The 17101-nt window shown below is 40.0% G+C and overlaps 1 protein-coding gene across 2 annotated transcripts; it reads left to right on the top strand.

The window, feature by feature from the left end:
• Nucleotides 1-5920: 5920 nt before the first annotated feature.
• glra2 (glycine receptor, alpha 2) lies at nucleotides 5921-15915 on the top strand. Of its 2 annotated transcripts, none has more exons than XM_047047201.1 (9): nucleotides 5921-6000; nucleotides 6708-6829; nucleotides 9074-9141; nucleotides 10506-10729; nucleotides 11906-11988; nucleotides 12121-12258; nucleotides 12497-12711; nucleotides 13748-13897; nucleotides 14276-15915. In XM_047047201.1, the coding sequence occupies exons 1-9, from the start codon at nucleotides 5933-5935 to the stop codon at nucleotides 14555-14557; spliced, it is 1350 nt and encodes a 449-aa protein (XP_046903157.1). In that variant the 5' UTR covers nucleotides 5921-5932; the 3' UTR covers nucleotides 14558-15915. The 2 variants fall into 2 exon arrangements, with proteins under 2 accessions (XP_046903157.1, XP_046903156.1); XM_047047200.1 differs by lacking the exon at nucleotides 9074-9141 and adding an exon at nucleotides 8933-9000 and having other exon boundaries at nucleotides 5933-6000.
• Nucleotides 15916-17101: the final 1186 nt, after the last annotated feature.

Here is a 17101-nt window from a genome sequence, read left to right as displayed (position 1 = left end):
AACCGCTAAAACACAGCCCAACATCAATATCTGAGAAGTTCAGATACACATCGAGAATGTTCTTTTGACATTATCAATTTTTCTGTGTGATGAATGAACAAATTCAGATGCATTCTTTTCATTGGAATTCGTCAATTATTCATAGGTTCATGCCACAAGCTGTTGACAGCTCTGGATTGTGAGCTCAGGCATAAGAGGCTCGGCTTCAGTAATAAGAGCTCACTGGTCTTCTTCTGACGTGCTATACCTCCTCACTGCAAAGGCAGACATATCTCCAAACATAGGATTTCACAAAGCTGCACACAAATTACCTTTCAACATACATCCAATAAAATACCCTGAGCTTTAGCAATATTGAAATGAGAAGGTGTATGGTAAGTACATTTCTTGTATCAAACATTATGAATTTGTTTCCAGATAGATGTTAGTATTTCACACTGGAAATTTAATTTTATTCCCATGTAGAATTTGATTTTGAAATAATTAAAAATGGTCTAGTTCAGGTTTGTAATTATATCGTGCATTGACAAAATGTGAACTAAAATAAAGTTAGTGAAGCTTAAAATCATTTTCATTGTTTGTCTCATGAGATAACAATAGTTTCACCTGCAGTACATGGGCTTTCAGATTTTTTTATCCTACGATTAATTAAACAGATTTGTTTGAACATGATCCTGAGCAGGAAGGAATACAATTATATTCTGAAGAAGGTATTACAATAAGACACAATTAATTATAATTTGGTGAACATATTAAAAGATTATTTTTTTTCCAAATCTACAACATGTTATTCTATCCATATTATATGCTAATAAAATAACATGAGAAAAGTTGATAAAGCACAGTTGAACTACACCAAACAGGCCAAAACTGTAGTTTAATTGTGGAACCTTGGACTACGTATAGCAGGTTCACAGTGCGTACAATACAGTCTGTTTGTATTGTGATTCTGAGTGACTTGCAGGAGAGAGCACTTGACATGTAAAGAGTGAAAACACTAATGTTGAATAATGAGACCTGTTTGGTTCTGATAGATCGCCTTCAGCTATTAATGTACAGTATATTGTTATGCTTTTGGTGCCATTTCAAATGCCTTTTTTGCAGTCCCTGAAGCAATGCATCTCAAAGTCTATGTACAATTCAACGTCACAGCAAAAAAGAGAAATTGGCTACTTTCTACCGGCAATATGGAGGCTTCTAGATAAGGATAAGGGTGAATTCTGAATGTGACAGTAATTCATCTTTAGTATATGTTGTTTTTTTTTGACAGAATCATGCTAATCACTTTTACTTAGCCTTGTTTTCTGTAACTACATTATGTTCTCTATTTTCTGCATGTAATATGGCCTTGTTGGGGATATTGCACATCTATACTATTCATTCCATAGCCCCTGGCTCCTCCATGAAATGGAATGACAGCAACTATCAAGGGAAGAATTTCCCCGTTTCCGCTCAAAGACCCAGGCGGATGTAACAATCAGTTGCATCAGCCAACAGTCGTCACCACAGGGAATGTTCAACCGGAGGTGCGAAATATGACTGAAACTGGGTTGCAATTTCAACAAACATTAGAATTCCAACACAAGCTGGCACATAGTGAGATAATAGTTTACACAGAAGCATCTGCAAGAGCAGGATAATAACTTATGTCTCTCTGTTTGCATTCACAGTAATGGTGAGTGATCCTGTGACATATTTCTAAGTTCCGCTGAGGGGGAAAAGACGTAAGCAAGTTCAGCAAGCGAGTTAGGTTTGATCTCTTCTTTCATCCTTTTGACAGTTGCCCAGTTCCAGTGACATTGCTCAGTGAGACAAGCCTGCCAGGCAGAAACAGATAAGAGAGTGAGCCAGTGTCAACATCAAGCAGATGTTGGGCAAGGTATGGAAGTGTGCTTGTTTGGATTTTGGGTGAATAAATGAACATTTGGAACCCATGTGTTTGACCGGAGAGGAAGGCATGCAGGTGAACTACCACACATGATCCAGAGGATTAGACATTAACAGTTACCCTGTGAGTCTACACTGTAACCATAACTGTATATTATAGTTACCAGACTATATGAACCTCGGGTCCATCGGACCACCCTCCCTCCCCTTAGAGAGGACTGGAACAGTTCAATAAATTCACATCCTGTAATCAGGCAGGGCGACAGGGTATCTTGTTGTAACCAGTGGCCGTGGAGCATAAAGTAAAGGTCTAGACTTAGGATCAGCAAGGGTTTCACTGCTCAGCGATGGAGAAAGGCTCAGTGACTGCCAGGTTGTTCTTACATTAATGGGGGAGGGTTGTGATTGGCATGTGGGCTCCACTGAGGGCCACCTCTCCCCTCCTGCCCTGGGGGGAGTAATGACCCCTCACAGCCACGTTCCCCTGGGTCGTGAAACAGGTTACACCACCAGGATCCACAAGCCACTAGCTTCTCAAGAACCCCTCTGAGAAGGAACCTCAACCAAGTCTAGCATGCATAAATCCCTTTTGTAAAACCTGGGCCCATGTCTGCATTGTGTTTGTTTTCCTCTGTGTGTTTGTCAAGGTACTAAGAAGAACCCCATTTGATTAGAAGAGGAAGATTATGATCATTGTAAGGGCTGTGTCTGAATTCATACATCCTCTCATAGTCCACAGACATCCTCTCATTAAATCCATCCCATGTTTCCTCTGCTGTATCTGTCAGCTTTGAAAATCTCACCTCAACATCTTTAACCACCAGTGACAGCCCAGCTCGCCAGCATAGTTACGTTCAGATCCATGGAATGAATGATGAAAGTGGAAAAAATCTTGGAGTGAGATAAAAAATAATAATACATGGGATCGATGTTGCAATGGATACTTCCCCATGCATGATTGGAGTCACTCCAGTGCACATGAGCATCAGGGTGGCTTCATTCTGCTGGTTGTTTTCAGGTGGGCTTCTCTTCAGCCAGTCCGGCTTATCTTCTCCTCTCTGCTCAGTCAAGGGGATCGATGACAGCAGCTTTACCCCTGACTGGGAAACGAATAGAGGCTTTCTGCAGGTGACTGCCTCAAGTGTGTTCTCCTGAAGATAATGTCATGTCGCCTTAAACCCACACCAATCAAGTGGACATGCCCAGTGTGACAACATGTTCTCTCATAATCACTTTTCAACTTCCAAAACACAGCACTGGAGAGCATTGTCTTGCTCAGAGTGATATCCTTGTAAAAGTGATATTCTTACAAAAGTATGCTTTCACAAAACGCTAATAAATAAAAAAACACTCTCAGTAACAGCTGCACTTAAAACTTTTTGTTTACATGTGAAAGTTGTGTCACGTTTAAATGGACTGCCCTATAAACCTGGGATGTACAGTAAAATCCCCTGCAGAAAAGCAAGCAACAGGAACCAGTCTGTCTCATAACTCGACGGCTTTAAAGAGGCTCGGCACACACAGTCTTCATTTTAATGGCAAGACCTAGAGGAATAAAAGGGTTAACTCATGTCAGGGGTTTCGTCCGTCTAGCTCTTTCAACATAGAGAGACATATTTTGGTGACACTCTGAATACAGTTTTAGGCACTTAATTATGTGAACCGTCTGGCCCAAGGTCCTTTCTCATGAGACTAATGGCCAATTGAGGTCTGGGTTGTCGGTGGTAACACAGTCAAGCCAATTGAGTCTGTCTTTGTGATGGTGACTAAATGACAAGAGGGTCAAATTAGTTCTGACCCCTAACCCAATCTCATTTTTCTTTTTCCGTTCAATTGGGGCTGGATTCTTTTGCAGGATGCTCAATTTAGGTTTTCCTGCATCTTCAAGGGTTTCAAGTATTAACACATCTCCTATATTTTTCTCATGCCCTAGATGATTCCAAATCTTTTGGTGTCAACTCCAAAGCACATTGAAATGGTAAATATGCATATTTTATTCTAAGACCTACCATATTGATGTCCATAAATCTCTACTTATCTATCATTAGTCTGTTATTGTCAGTCAATTTGCAGCAGCTCAAATGACAGAACATTGGAAGCCTTAAGCCAGAGAAAGCCATACTTATCTTGTACCATGAGATCATATGTGACACTTGCTGTTTAGGCCATAGCATTAAGTGGGGAGATGGGGGAGTTTAGCATGTCCTTCTTGGGCTTAGACAGTCAGCCTCCCACAGCAAACCACCAGGAAGCAGGGCAGTAACAGTCCACCAGGCTGAAGTGTTACTTTGCTCCAAACATGTCATAACAGTCAACCACGTGCTGTGTTGAGGAGTAATCGTAAAATGCCTCTGGATGGCTTGGCATGAATGAACGACAGGCTTTTTCTTTTTCACACACTTGCTTCCTTGCCCAAATAGAATGTCATTCATGTGTATGGACCGTGAGACACCTGCAGGCAACTCAGGGGCTTGCTTACAGTTGACACACTTCAGACAGAGTTTTCATTACCAGGACAACGGTATAGTGTATACAGTAATGTGTGATTTGGTCACGTGTTGCGGAATTGGCAATTTCTGCCTTTCTGACTGTCTCCAAACTCATATCTATCTGCCAGATGTCCCTCCCTGTCTCACTCTGGGTAGCCAACCTTTCAGCATTTTCGATGATGAAATCTGTTTCCAGGGCAACCAGGGTACCAAATACATTCCCAGAGGCTTTTTGCAGGTGGATCTTTTGTTTACACCATATCTGAGGTTCTGCATTTCTATTCATGAATACAATAACCTTCTCATTATCATGAAACACTTTCCCGATTTAATGATTATAAATCCATTATTCTGTTGAACGTACCATTGTTTTCATTTAGCAGGTTGCCTTCTTTTTGATAGTTTCTTGATTTGTTAATTTCTAGGTAAACTGTAGATTTGAAACAATAACTGGGGTACACAAACAGGCTTGGGAAAAGAGTATATGATAGAGCTTCCTTGATCCCCTTTTCAGGATAATACTATTATTTTGATTATGAAATGCACTGTTAGTTTAAGTTTATTTTGTTCTTAATTAATAAGTGTTTTTAATGTATTCATATTAAATAGGGTTTCTCTATGTTGCTAAGAGACAAACGCTTCACTTTTCTATAAGAACGTTTGTCTACTTTGACATTGTGTCTGTTCTCTGCTAATGTGGTTTTGAATTGCATTATTGAGATCCTGATTTCTGATTGTTTAATCCGAAATGCATGTATAATCTACACAATATATATACTGTACATTGTCATTCAATGTATCGAGGTGCACTTGCAGAGCCAATAACATGACAACCATATGTCCCATAACACCAAGCTCTGTTGGCGCGTATTTGTGAGATACTGAGCATGTACAAGCACATCCATGCAGCCTTTTGAAATGTGGGGCGGGTCATAAACCGAGATTGATTGGTTCAATAGAGGTTACATTGTTTTGTAATTGTTGACTTCGTCGTTTATTTGACTTATTGAAAATCACCTCACGTCCTGCAGTTTAAACGTTGCGCTTGCGCGCAAAGACACCGGGAGCTGTCCAAGCGCTGAATCGGAGAAGACGTCCACTGCTCTCTGATTCCTCAACATTGGAGGGTCCACTAATCAGAAAAATGCACTTTTCAAACAATACTTAACTAACAACCAGGTTGGCTTTACATTTTGTTTTTGAATGTAAGGAAACGCCCTGCTAATCGTTCTATGTTGCGTATTGGGGATATTTCGCACCTTCTTACGTTTTATCCACAGGTTCTTTTTTGCGGCGTCAATGACTCTGAATTTATGTTTCTTTATACGTTCTCCTCAAGAATAGACAACTACATCAAGGAATCCGTGTTTCATCAAACTAAACTATGATCCTACGGACTGGAATGCCTCCTGCGTTTCTGAGTGCCACGAGAAAATTCAACTGCGCTTTGGAGAGAAAGAAATTGTTCTGTTTGGATTATGTGCTTGACCAATAGCCTATTTATACATAGCCTATGGAAGAAATAAAAAAGTAAAGATTTAGGAAAATCAAGAGGAATGAATCGCACCTTTATCATAGTCTTGACAGCTTTATTTGCATGTTTAATGGAGATCAGCAACTTAAGGTATGTGTATGATCTTATAAACTAAGAACCTCCTGTAAACTTATAAGCAACATGGTTAATGTTTTATAATGTTGAAAGATTGGATGTATCTTTTCAAAGCAAAAATCCTTAATGATCTTCAAAGAAACTTTCCCTCGCACAAGAAAGTTTGAGGAAATGAGCGTTAACGCAAAATGTATTGGATCGTATTTGATAACGGGACAGATGTAAAATGTTGATACACTCAGTGTGGATAGCACATGGGGTTGGACTGAAATGGGGGTTGTGAATGGTTTCCCTCCTGCTGCCTATATTACACCTGAATACCTGAGTTATGGCATACACGAAATTCCTATGACAATGTGCATTTTAGGTCCATAGTTTGTTGGTCTGTATGCAGTTGCCCTGCCATTATGGATTAGGTGAAGTTGTTCCAATCAAGTCATGGATGGACGTCCCTGACTGCAAGCAAAGATCATTGTGGGTGTTTTGCCAAGTTAATCACCGTCTGTGGGCGTTGTCATGAAATAATGTGCACTACTACAGTCTATTTCAAACTGTGTCGATGGATAGGTGACACATTCTTATAGCAATACGAAAAATAAAAGAAATAACGTTTAATTATTTGATTACCGACTGTTTCAGACACGGTTTCCAATTTCCTTTCTCTCCTGCACGAGTTCTATGTGATTGAGCAGGACTGGCCGTGTTTCTTGTGTCTGTCACAGGGTTGTGGATGCCAAAGAGCATGAGTCCAGGTCATCAACAAACTTGTCTCCCTCGGACTTCCTGGACTCTCTCATGGGTCGAACATCTGGTTATGATGCACGAATAAGACCGAACTTCAAAGGTTGGTTTTTGTTATTTTCCCATAATTGTTTTTTTCTTTCTTCTTCTTATTGTTCTTGATAATATTTTTCACAAAGCTCAAATACATCATCAAAAGCAAACCATAAATAATCAGGCAGAGGAGATCTCTACCATTAGACTCGATTATAAAGAATGGATACTCAGTTTGACTATTGACAAAACAGGCCCCTTGGAAAAAGCACACATCTAAATGATGACAGGTTATATATCACTTTTGTAGACGGGAACATAATCATCCCAGCAGGAATGATATGATTTGGGGGTTGAACCTTTGAACATGGCATTATGTCAGTTACTCACATCTGACAGGTTTATATCCCCCCGTAGACCTAGTGTAGATGGGTATTGGAAACAGAGCCAGACAACAATAACTGTGAGGTTGCCGATCATGAGCGCTGCAAACAGACAAAGATGCCACCGTGACAGGCCAGATGATGGATGGGATCCCCCTAGCCAGGCTGCCGGCCGCTCAGGTCTTCCGCTGTGCTGCCGTGATGCCGGGGAGAGACTCAGCATCTGTCCCTGTGATAGAGCTGACTGACAATAGGATGCGGGGGAGGGAGAAAATAACTGGGGTAGGGGCAGACTGGGGTTTAGACATATGTAGGGGCACAACCCACCCCTCCACCCGGGTTTGGGTGGGTTCTGGGTTTAAGGCTGCTGGTAGTTTGGGAGCGCCACCACAGACAAATATAGCTGCGTAAACAGACACCGACAGACAAACCTTTTGGTCAGTTAGACAGAACCGCTGGCCCAGATCTATGTATTCGATCTGGAGGAACGGGACAACAAATGTAGACAAGATCTCAGAAAACGGAAGAGGACGAGACAAAAGCGTGTCTGTTTAATGCCTGCTGGTATTTTGAGAGATGGAGGAACAGCAGGAAGTGTTTTCATCTGTGTGAGAACATTCTGGATTTGTAAGGAGCAGATGAGAAGATGGAGATGAAACTCATGGACCTGAGCAAGCTGTTTACAATTTACCCCATCTTTATTTCTCTCTATCTCTCTGTCTCTTTCTCTCTCTGTTTTTCATGCTTTTCAAGCTCAATTTTTTGCTGTCTTCACTTTTATTTCTCATTCTATTCACTGCCTTTGTTGTTGTCACCTAGAAAAACCTGTTCGTCATCTACACTGCTACTGAGAATACTGATTGAAACCATACGGCTGAAGGCTGACCTACATATGTCTGTCCAGAACTTATTCTGTTTCAATTTTCTGCCACTACAGTTAAATGCAGCTTCTCGACTACAAACTGAGGCAAATATTAATACCAAGTCCCATGAAATATTGATGAGGAAAACACAGAGGAAGGGCACAGCGCTCACAACTTCACTTAGCACACTGAGACCAAGATCTGTCAACTGCTTTACTCCCCAGATACTTCAGAAGGATCTGGGGAGTAAAAATGACACAGAGTTTACTATTTCATACAAAATTCATGACAGTGTATTTAGATTATGTTTTTCGCTTTACTATTTGTTTCTCTCTATATTTTCAATTATACACAGATTTCATGTTGCGTTACTAATTTTCCAATGTGTGCATACAATGGAAAGATTATTTGTGATTATTGTGTATAATATGTATGTTCAATAATGCTTCAATATACAACATTTCATACCTTAACATCTCATAAATTCAATAATCAGACACCCTATCCAGAAACAAAAACAGTATGATATGACTGTATATTTCAAATTACCATTATCAGGGACTGTTGAATATTTAATCTTATCACTGCGTAGCTACTGTTCATACCTGGCATGCTTTTGAGGAAACATTTGTTTGAGGAGTCAGTCACTGGCAAAGCATGAAACACACAGGATGCTTTGCTGAACATTATCCCTTGTTTGTATTAATACACAAATACGGAAAGAGTATTTTGTTACGGAAATTAAATCAAAGACAGTTTGCAGTCACAACTAATTATGCCTATCTTACTACAAACAGAACCTTATTTCTCGCTGCCTATTTTTTGTCATCTACAGTATTCTAAACTCCTCCTTTCAGTTTAGCAGGATTTTGGCGATAAAGATTGCTTGACTTTTTATTGTCATCTCATTCTCATTCCATTTCACAGGTCCACCTGTAAACGTTACATGCAATATTTTTATCAACAGTTTTGGCTCTGTCACAGAGACAACCATGGTAAGTCACCGAACATATTGATGGATTTCTGCCCTGTCAAACATGTCAATGTTATTTATTGTCCAACCTGCAGGTCCACCAGTTAATGTTACCTGCAACATATTTATCAACAGCTTTGGTTCAATAGCAGAAACTACAATGGTGAGTTAAGCATTGCATTGCTTGGCCATGCTAATACAGCCTTGCTCTTTGCTCTGGAGTTAAGACTGAACCATTCGATTTCTTATCTCAACATGGATGTTTTGGATTGTTATTTCTCATTTGTATTTATTCACAAAACATGATCCAGTTTGTGCCATCTCTTTGGTCTATTGGCGGGTCCAGCAGGCAAATGATAGGGGCCATCAGACACACAGCTGAATCAAATATTTTCCCATAATCCCTGGGGTAGTATCAGATTGCTGTTCACATGATATCTCCATGTGTGAGTTAGTTTCTTCTGTTTTAATAATTACCATTGAAAATTCCAGCTAATAATTCACTTTAATGCAGCCTATACAGTACCTGAAGTGGGGGACTTAGGGCTAGTGATCCAAACAGATTAATTAGTGTAATGTCTGAAGATGGCTAACTGCTAAAGGGGTAAACAATAAAAATCCTGGAATCCAGCATTGCATCTCTTTCCATCGTTGCTATCAATGCCTCTTTAATTACATTTCAAACTGGTGAAAGTAATATGTGGATTTTTGCTAACAAAAACTTTATCAAATGCATACATATCAGCAGGGAAACACAAATTCTGATAGACCAGAACTTTATTAATCAAGACAGAAAGGCACTTTTGGAACCGCCAATATTCTGTGGTTTACCAAATATGATCTGTGAGGGTTAGGAAAGGAATCTCATTTGATAAGATTTCTTCATCAGTTAGCAACTAAACCTCTTGAAAACTGCACATTTACTAACTGCATCTCAAAAACTCAGAAGAATTTCTTAGTCAACCATTCACTGTATCATCATCTATTTCCTGTTACTGTTTCTCTAATGATGATTCTAATATTGTAATGTTTAGAGACAATACCTTTTAATGAGTCCAAAAAATGTATTAAGTGTTAAGATGATGATAGTGTTTGGTGATTTAGAAATGACGTAGTATTGGTATATACTATATCATCACAAATGAATCCTAGGTCATTTCTGCCAGACAGATATACCGAGCAGTGTTGTAATTGTTGTAACTTTGTCAACGTACACTTTAGAATGGACATCAATGCTGCAATAAGTGTAAAGAGGATTAGTAAAAACCTTTGGTATCACTAATGATCTCCTACATGGTGTCTACAATAACATTGAATGCCCCTATGATTTTAACCAAACCTGAGGCAGATATTTGGCCTACTTTGTTGCATCATAGAAGAGGCTTTAGAGTATGAATGTGAACAGAAATACTGATCCTGACAACATTCAAAACACAACGTGTTTTTTCATTAGTGAGCATTCAGGTGTTACTGTACATGTAAAATAAGTTCACAATAAAGTGGATAAACAGATCTCTATTTCCTCAGGATTACAGAGTGAATATCTTCTTGCGTCAGAAGTGGAATGATCCTCGACTGGCGTATAGCAAATACCCTGATTCGTCTCTGGACCTGGATCCCTCCATGTTGGATTCAATCTGGAAACCTGATCTCTTCTTTGCCAATGAGAAAGGGGCCAACTTCCATGATGTCACCACAGACAACAAGCTTCTGAGGATCTTCAAAGACGGCACTGTTCTCTACAGTATCAGGTAAAGTTTGTGGCATTTTACTATGAGATGGTATGTTTCAAATGCATTCTTTCAATATCGGGGCAGATGTTTGTGTTCTGTGCCTTGAGAATTAATACTTTCTTGGTGGAGAATTACAAACAAACCAGCTGAAATTCAAACCCATTGTGATGTCAGCAGACATTCAAGGGGCTTCAGTCTACCTCCGGGCCCCGTACATGTAATTATCCTTGTAAGAGAATGGTTCCTACATCAAAGACTGGCTGCCTGAGTATGTGGCCATCATGGGATTTGTCTCAATAAACTATGAGCTCTGAAGGAGGGGCTTGTCTGCCCTGCTCTGTAAAACGATGTACAGTTTCTTTACCAGAGCTTTGCATGAGAAAAACAACCATCAGAGCATTCCCATATTCAAAGACAGGATATGGTATACTGATAGAAAGCTGTAGTCTTGTGGAATCATTCTCTTGGAAATCTTTATACCAATACGTTTGTTAAACGTTTCAGTGGATCACAAATATTAACTTTTAACAGATTCCAGTAGACAAGGCATAGCTGACTCTTTCTCATTGGCCTCCTCTTACAAAATCGAATGTGCTCTTGAGAACAAAAAATGAAAAAGCATTTAATTTGATTTCAATAACACTTCAGTAGAATAATCCATCTTCACGGCAATGCTAGCACAGATGAAACACAGATCAATTTGGTATCCATTTGAAAGGCAGCTTGTGGCTGAGAGGTGCCCAGGTGTGGAGGGGTGCAGGAAGCTTGTGAGGAGATGAAAGGTGGTTAGACGTTCGCTCCATACACGAAAGAGATGACGGCTGGAGACGACAATACATCTCAGAGACGATAAACCGAGTAATGAAAGTGTGATAGGAACCTGCTGAAGGGAATCCCACCTGCTGTGTGGGAGGGAGGCACAGAGTCTCAGAGGAGAAGTAGAGGAACAGAAGGAGTATTTGCTGCAGGAGAAGAGCATACAATTAGCATAGATACAGTATGCTTGGGCATTAGTTCTTGAAATAACAATCGGAACCTCTGTGGAGTTCACTTTTTTTTAAAATAATTTGCTCATGATATTTTTCATATTCAATTGAGTAAAGTCTATATTGGAATATGTATCATTATCTATGGATACCATTATCTCGAATACAAGCATGCTCACCAATTTTGAATTAACTAACTCCCTTGTAGGTTGACTCTCATTCTGTCATGTCCAATGGATCTGAAAAACTTCCCCATGGATGTCCAGACTTGTACAATGCAGTTGGAGAGCTGTAAGTATTGATTCAAACTCTATCACCAAACCATTCAAACACTTGTAACATGGGTTTGACTTAAGACTTTTGTGTGGAAATGTCTCTAAATGACTCGTTTTTTGTCTGCATTTTCTTTGCCGCTCCCTCCAGTCGGGTACACCATGAACGATTTGATCTTTGAGTGGCTGGGAGATGGCCCTGTGCAGGTGGCGGATGGACTCACCCTGCCTCAGTTCATCATGAGGGATGAGAAGGAGCTGGGCTACTGTACCAAGCACTATAACACAGGTCAATAGTCAAAGTGAATAGTGCAGGGGCGTCGGTTTCATTAGACCTGGGTCATGTCCCACCCGCTTTTGGAAAATCTGTCCCTCCCACAACGGCTGCAACCTCAATCAAATCAGAAAAGAAGCTGTCCCACTCAAATTTGAAAACAAACCTACGCCCCTGGAACAACGACCCTGTTTTTTGTACAACACATCCGTCTCTGTGCTGCAGCTGACTGTCTCTGTGTGGGGTTTCCCAGGTAAGTTCACCTGCATCGAGGTCAAGTTCCACCTGGAGCGTCAGATGGGCTACTACCTGATCCAGATGTACATCCCTTCCCTCCTCATCGTCATCCTCTCCTGGGTCTCCTTCTGGATCAACATGGACGCCGCGCCGGCCAGAGTGGCACTGGGCATCACCACGGTGCTCACCATGACAACGCAGAGCTCTGGTTCCCGGGCCTCCCTACCAAAGGTGAAGCTCTTGTCTTCGTATTCTCAGGATGAGTGGATAGTCTGACGATGGGCCTTAATGGGCTGTATTTAGCTCAACCACTCATGTATAATTAGCTAAAGTCATCCTCACGAAACAAACTGTAAAGGCTGTAATAAGATGTTCATGCTTTGCTGAATTTCAAATATTGGATTCCAATAGAAATCAGAAAAACAAATAGGTATGCCTAAGTAACCAGTTAATCCGAGGAGTTTTTCATTTAAATCAATAACTTTTAAATCAGAGCCTCTCAAGACATTCATTTGCAACAAAAAAAGACTTAACACACCAGAGAGATGGTGTGAGTGTAAATAATGTTCTAACCATAGCAGTGGATACAAAGGGCTTTATTTCCCAACTCTCTCTCTCTCTGTCTCTAAATTGGCTTTTTCATTTACGCTAGCAAAAGGAGCACAAGCAGTATGAGTCATCTCTTGATGATCAATCACTCCCACTCACTGGCCTGCGTATGACCGTTGAGGGCTTGGCCACGTCAGACAGGCCCACATGAAAGAGACGTACACTGATAAATATTTAGATGGAGGCCTTCAGAGAGGTCCAGCATACAAAAACACAAGCTCAATATGCCTCGAGTGCTCTCAAAAACTGGAGCTGTTTTTTTTCACACCATGCAAATTATCTGCCATCGTTAGAGACAGGGGAGAGGTCATTCTGTGATGACTAAGAAAGCAACATCAGTCTCAGGTAGGCAAGTGTTCATCTCATCTGATCAGCGCAGAGGAAGATGAAAGACTTTAGGCTCATGAATATTGTTGCAATATCCTTTGTGTCACCTCTTTACTTAAATAAGCAATTATTTACTCAATTGAGTTCCTAGCACTTCTAATTAATTTATATTGTGTGTCTGTGAAAGGAATTTTATCTTCAAACCAGAAGATCTGTGAATGTATGATCAATTTGAAAAGTTAACTTTCTGCTGCAATAAAGCATATGCAGTCAAATACACACATTGTCACATAGGAATATTTCACAAATATTATTGGTGTCTTTCTTGCAGGTATCTTACGTGAAGGCTATTGATATATGGATGGCAGTTTGTCTTCTGTTTGTCTTTGCTGCACTACTGGAATATGCTGGAGTTAACTTTGTCTCTAGGCAACAGAAGGAATTCCTTCGCTTGAGGCGAAGACAGAGGCGGAATCACAAGGTAAACACTGCTGGGACACTGCAGTGTCTCTTAAAAATATGTTGTTCCCTGATATTGACCCCTGAGAAACTGAATAGGGTTGTCCTTGTCTGATTAATAAATGATGTGCTAGTTTGTCATGTTACTGGGAACGTGTGTCAGGGAGTCTAGGATTAGAATAACTGGGATCATTCAGCTGTTTATCCAGTGGTTATGTGACTAGTGGTACTAGTGGTAGTCCCTGAACATTGGGACTACGTGTATCTACAGGCAAACACCCGGGTTGCAGCCTGACAAACGGCCCATGTTGCTGTGTGCCCAATGTATGTGTGAGCATAAAGTCATGTTGTTTTCTCCACTAAGCAGAAGAACAATCCCTTGCTTGTTTTATTTCACCAGGATGATGACATGAGAGATGGACGTTTCAACTTCTCTGGCTATGGCGTGACTCAGTGTCTGCAGATGAAGGATGGGAATTCTGTGAAAAATACCGTCCCGGTCCCTGCCCCGCCACCACCTGTACAAAAAGACATTGACATGATGAAGAAAAAGTTTGTGGACAGGGCCAAAAGGATTGACACAATCTCCAGAGCAGCCTTTCCATTGGCCTTCCTTATCTTTAACATCTTCTACTGGATCACGTACAAGATCATCAGGCATGAGGACATCCACAAAGAGTAGTTGATCTGTCCTGTAGGTTCAACACATCTCTCTTCCTTGTTTCTCTGGGTGAACAATTCTTGGACGCCACAGAGAAGAGTTAGTTAGGAGACTGTACACTGAGAAAATGCACAGTGATGTTGTGGGTGATGTTCTTTCAGGGATAAAAGTAGATGTTTGTACAAAACCCTAGACAAAGGCATGTATTGATTTACGAGTGGAAGAATTGGTGAAACAGAAAATAATGTGTTTGTTCTATTCCTGCATATTGTTTCCTGGAGAATTTTCAATGGTTTTTACTCAAAGCACAGTATAGTAATGGATAAGTGGACCAAATATGACCAAACAAAACAACACTGCCTTTGCATTGGTTCCATCTTGCAGTGGAGCAACATTTCATGGATTTGCATATTTATGGTAGTCAGGATTTCAGGTAAAGTTAGACCTCTGAGTGTTGGAAGGAAAATATGTTTCGTATTGAGAATGTTCAGAGCTGTTTTATACAATTGTACTGCAGTTCGTCACCATTTGTATAAACGGAAAAATACAGCTCTTTTGTTCATTATTTAGGGAGCACAATGCGTGCACACACACATATTTAGAAAGCACCAGACACACATGTTTTTCATGTGTGTGAGGCTGTGAAATGATAACATTCTGAATTGGCAGTTGGATACTGCAATTCTACGAACAACCCATGGCCTTTGATATCATGGATTTGATGAGATGAAACGATGCTTCCCTATTTTTCACAAACGCAGCATTTCTTGCTGCTCAGCTGTCTGTCAGAAGCATTGCTTATCTGAAGCTCTTCTATCTAGGGCTGGATAGATGTCTGTTCTCGTTCAGTTTCGGTCTATGTATAGTAAGTCATATTGTTGCATTATTGATGTCACCCGAATGTTTATTTTTAATTGTTGATTCAGTGAATATTTGGCAGTTTCAAATTCCATCTGTTCAATTGGTAATTTTTTCAGTCTCACGTTAACATAGGTGATGTATTGTAACCCGGCTTATGTTCCATTAGGTAGGTCCATTCTAAAAATGAACAATCATGAAAGACTATTATTACGAATGGCAAATTACTGACACATAACTACATTTTTCGAAATTGCCATATACCAATGAATATGTATCACAGGTCAATATTGCAGGTATTCTAGGTATGGTTTTAGAGATGAAGTGTATGTCTTTTGTAGATTTATTGTAAAGAGCTGTTTATTGTCATGAGGGCAATTGTTTATAAAAATTATGTATATTTAAAATTCCTATAAGGACTGTTGAATGCATCCCCCTCACTTCTCTGCCACAGTTTTGACCTGCCCTCATTGGGTTGCCACACTTGGCATTATATACAGTCATGCAACTAGTAAAGAGATCCTCATGACACTCATGGTGTAGAGCAGCTACTGGTCCATGCACTCCTGATAAAATGCGTTGAACTCTTTTCTTAAAAGCTGATACTGGTAATAGGTTATTTACTTTACTGTACATCAATAAAGTTGAGTGTGCACCACATTCACAATGTGTCTGAATATAGTCTGTATATTGTAGCAAATCGCCTGAATTCATTTGGTTCAGATGTCAGGTCTTTTTACTTTCGTCAGCAGCTACCTACTCTTTCTAAGGTAAATATTGATTACACTATTTAGTATTACTATTTAGATTACACTATTTAGTCATAGAAAAAGATTTCACTCACTAATGGACAAAAGTTCAAACCTGTGGTTTGCAACAGGAGCTGGGGATGTACAGTAACAGAAACACCAACAGTGTCCTTTCCTTTTACCTGGCCAATAACTCAGGGTGGTGGCAGATGCCTTAGATCTTCCTGGGTCACAGGGAGTGAAACAGACGTGAAGCGACAGCGAGCTTCCATTAATGCAACATAATGGACCTGCTCCAGAGATCACCGCAGGTGGCATTTACTCATCTGGACACCAACTGAATGAAAAGGGAAAGGCAGTGTTTCAGTCACGTGAAAACAGATCCGCTAAACACAGCAGGTAGCTTATGTGCTGTCTCAAGTGCCTGTAATTGCCTCTGAGTTGTTTAAAAATATATGAAAATTCCTTTCCTGGTTTCCTCTCATGTTCAATAATGACCAAGGTTTGTATTTTTTTTATCAAACAGGAGAGAGTGCACATGTATATATGGTTGGAAAGCCTTGCTGTACATTGTTTAGCTACTAATATTGGGTTATATTCTTTATAACATAAGGGACAACCAGGAAATGATTTTAGCAGCTTATCCAAACAGAAGCATAATTCCTAACTGCTCTTCAAAAGGGTCTCGCAACAACACCAGGATTATAAGATAGTAAATAATTCTAATCCTCTTCGATTTACCACACATTTGGCTTTAGGCGTAGCTTTACATTACTGCACATTATTTCTCTGGATGAATAAATGCTGATGCAATCTTATTTGGAAACATCCAATGAAGCTTAGTAATGACAGCTTATAAAAAATACAATTATTTTCAGACTTATGTGTAAAAATAGACTGTGTCTTAATTGTCTGCAAGAAAATACAGCTCCCATCATTCATTAAGCCTCAAGACGGT

This window comes from Hypomesus transpacificus, chromosome 23 (genome assembly GCF_021917145.1).
Source record: "Hypomesus transpacificus isolate Combined female chromosome 23, fHypTra1, whole genome shotgun sequence".
Lineage (NCBI taxonomy): Eukaryota > Metazoa > Chordata > Actinopteri > Osmeriformes > Osmeridae > Hypomesus > Hypomesus transpacificus.
Note: the sequence above shows the minus strand (reverse complement) of the source record. Positions and strands in the feature narration are given on the sequence as shown.

Bases quoted from the DNA above. Each gene is read 5' to 3' on its own strand.
- glra2 (XM_047047201.1), top strand. From the start codon at position 5,933: ATGAATCGCACCTTTATCATAGTCTTGACAGCTTTATTTGCATGTTTA. The intron at 10,730-11,905 runs GTAAAGTTTGTG...ACTCCCTTGTAG, and splicing joins ACTGTTCTCTACAGTATCAG to GTTGACTCTCATTCTGTCAT. The intron at 12,259-12,496 runs GTCAATAGTCAA...GGGGTTTCCCAG, and splicing joins TACCAAGCACTATAACACAG to GTAAGTTCACCTGCATCGAG.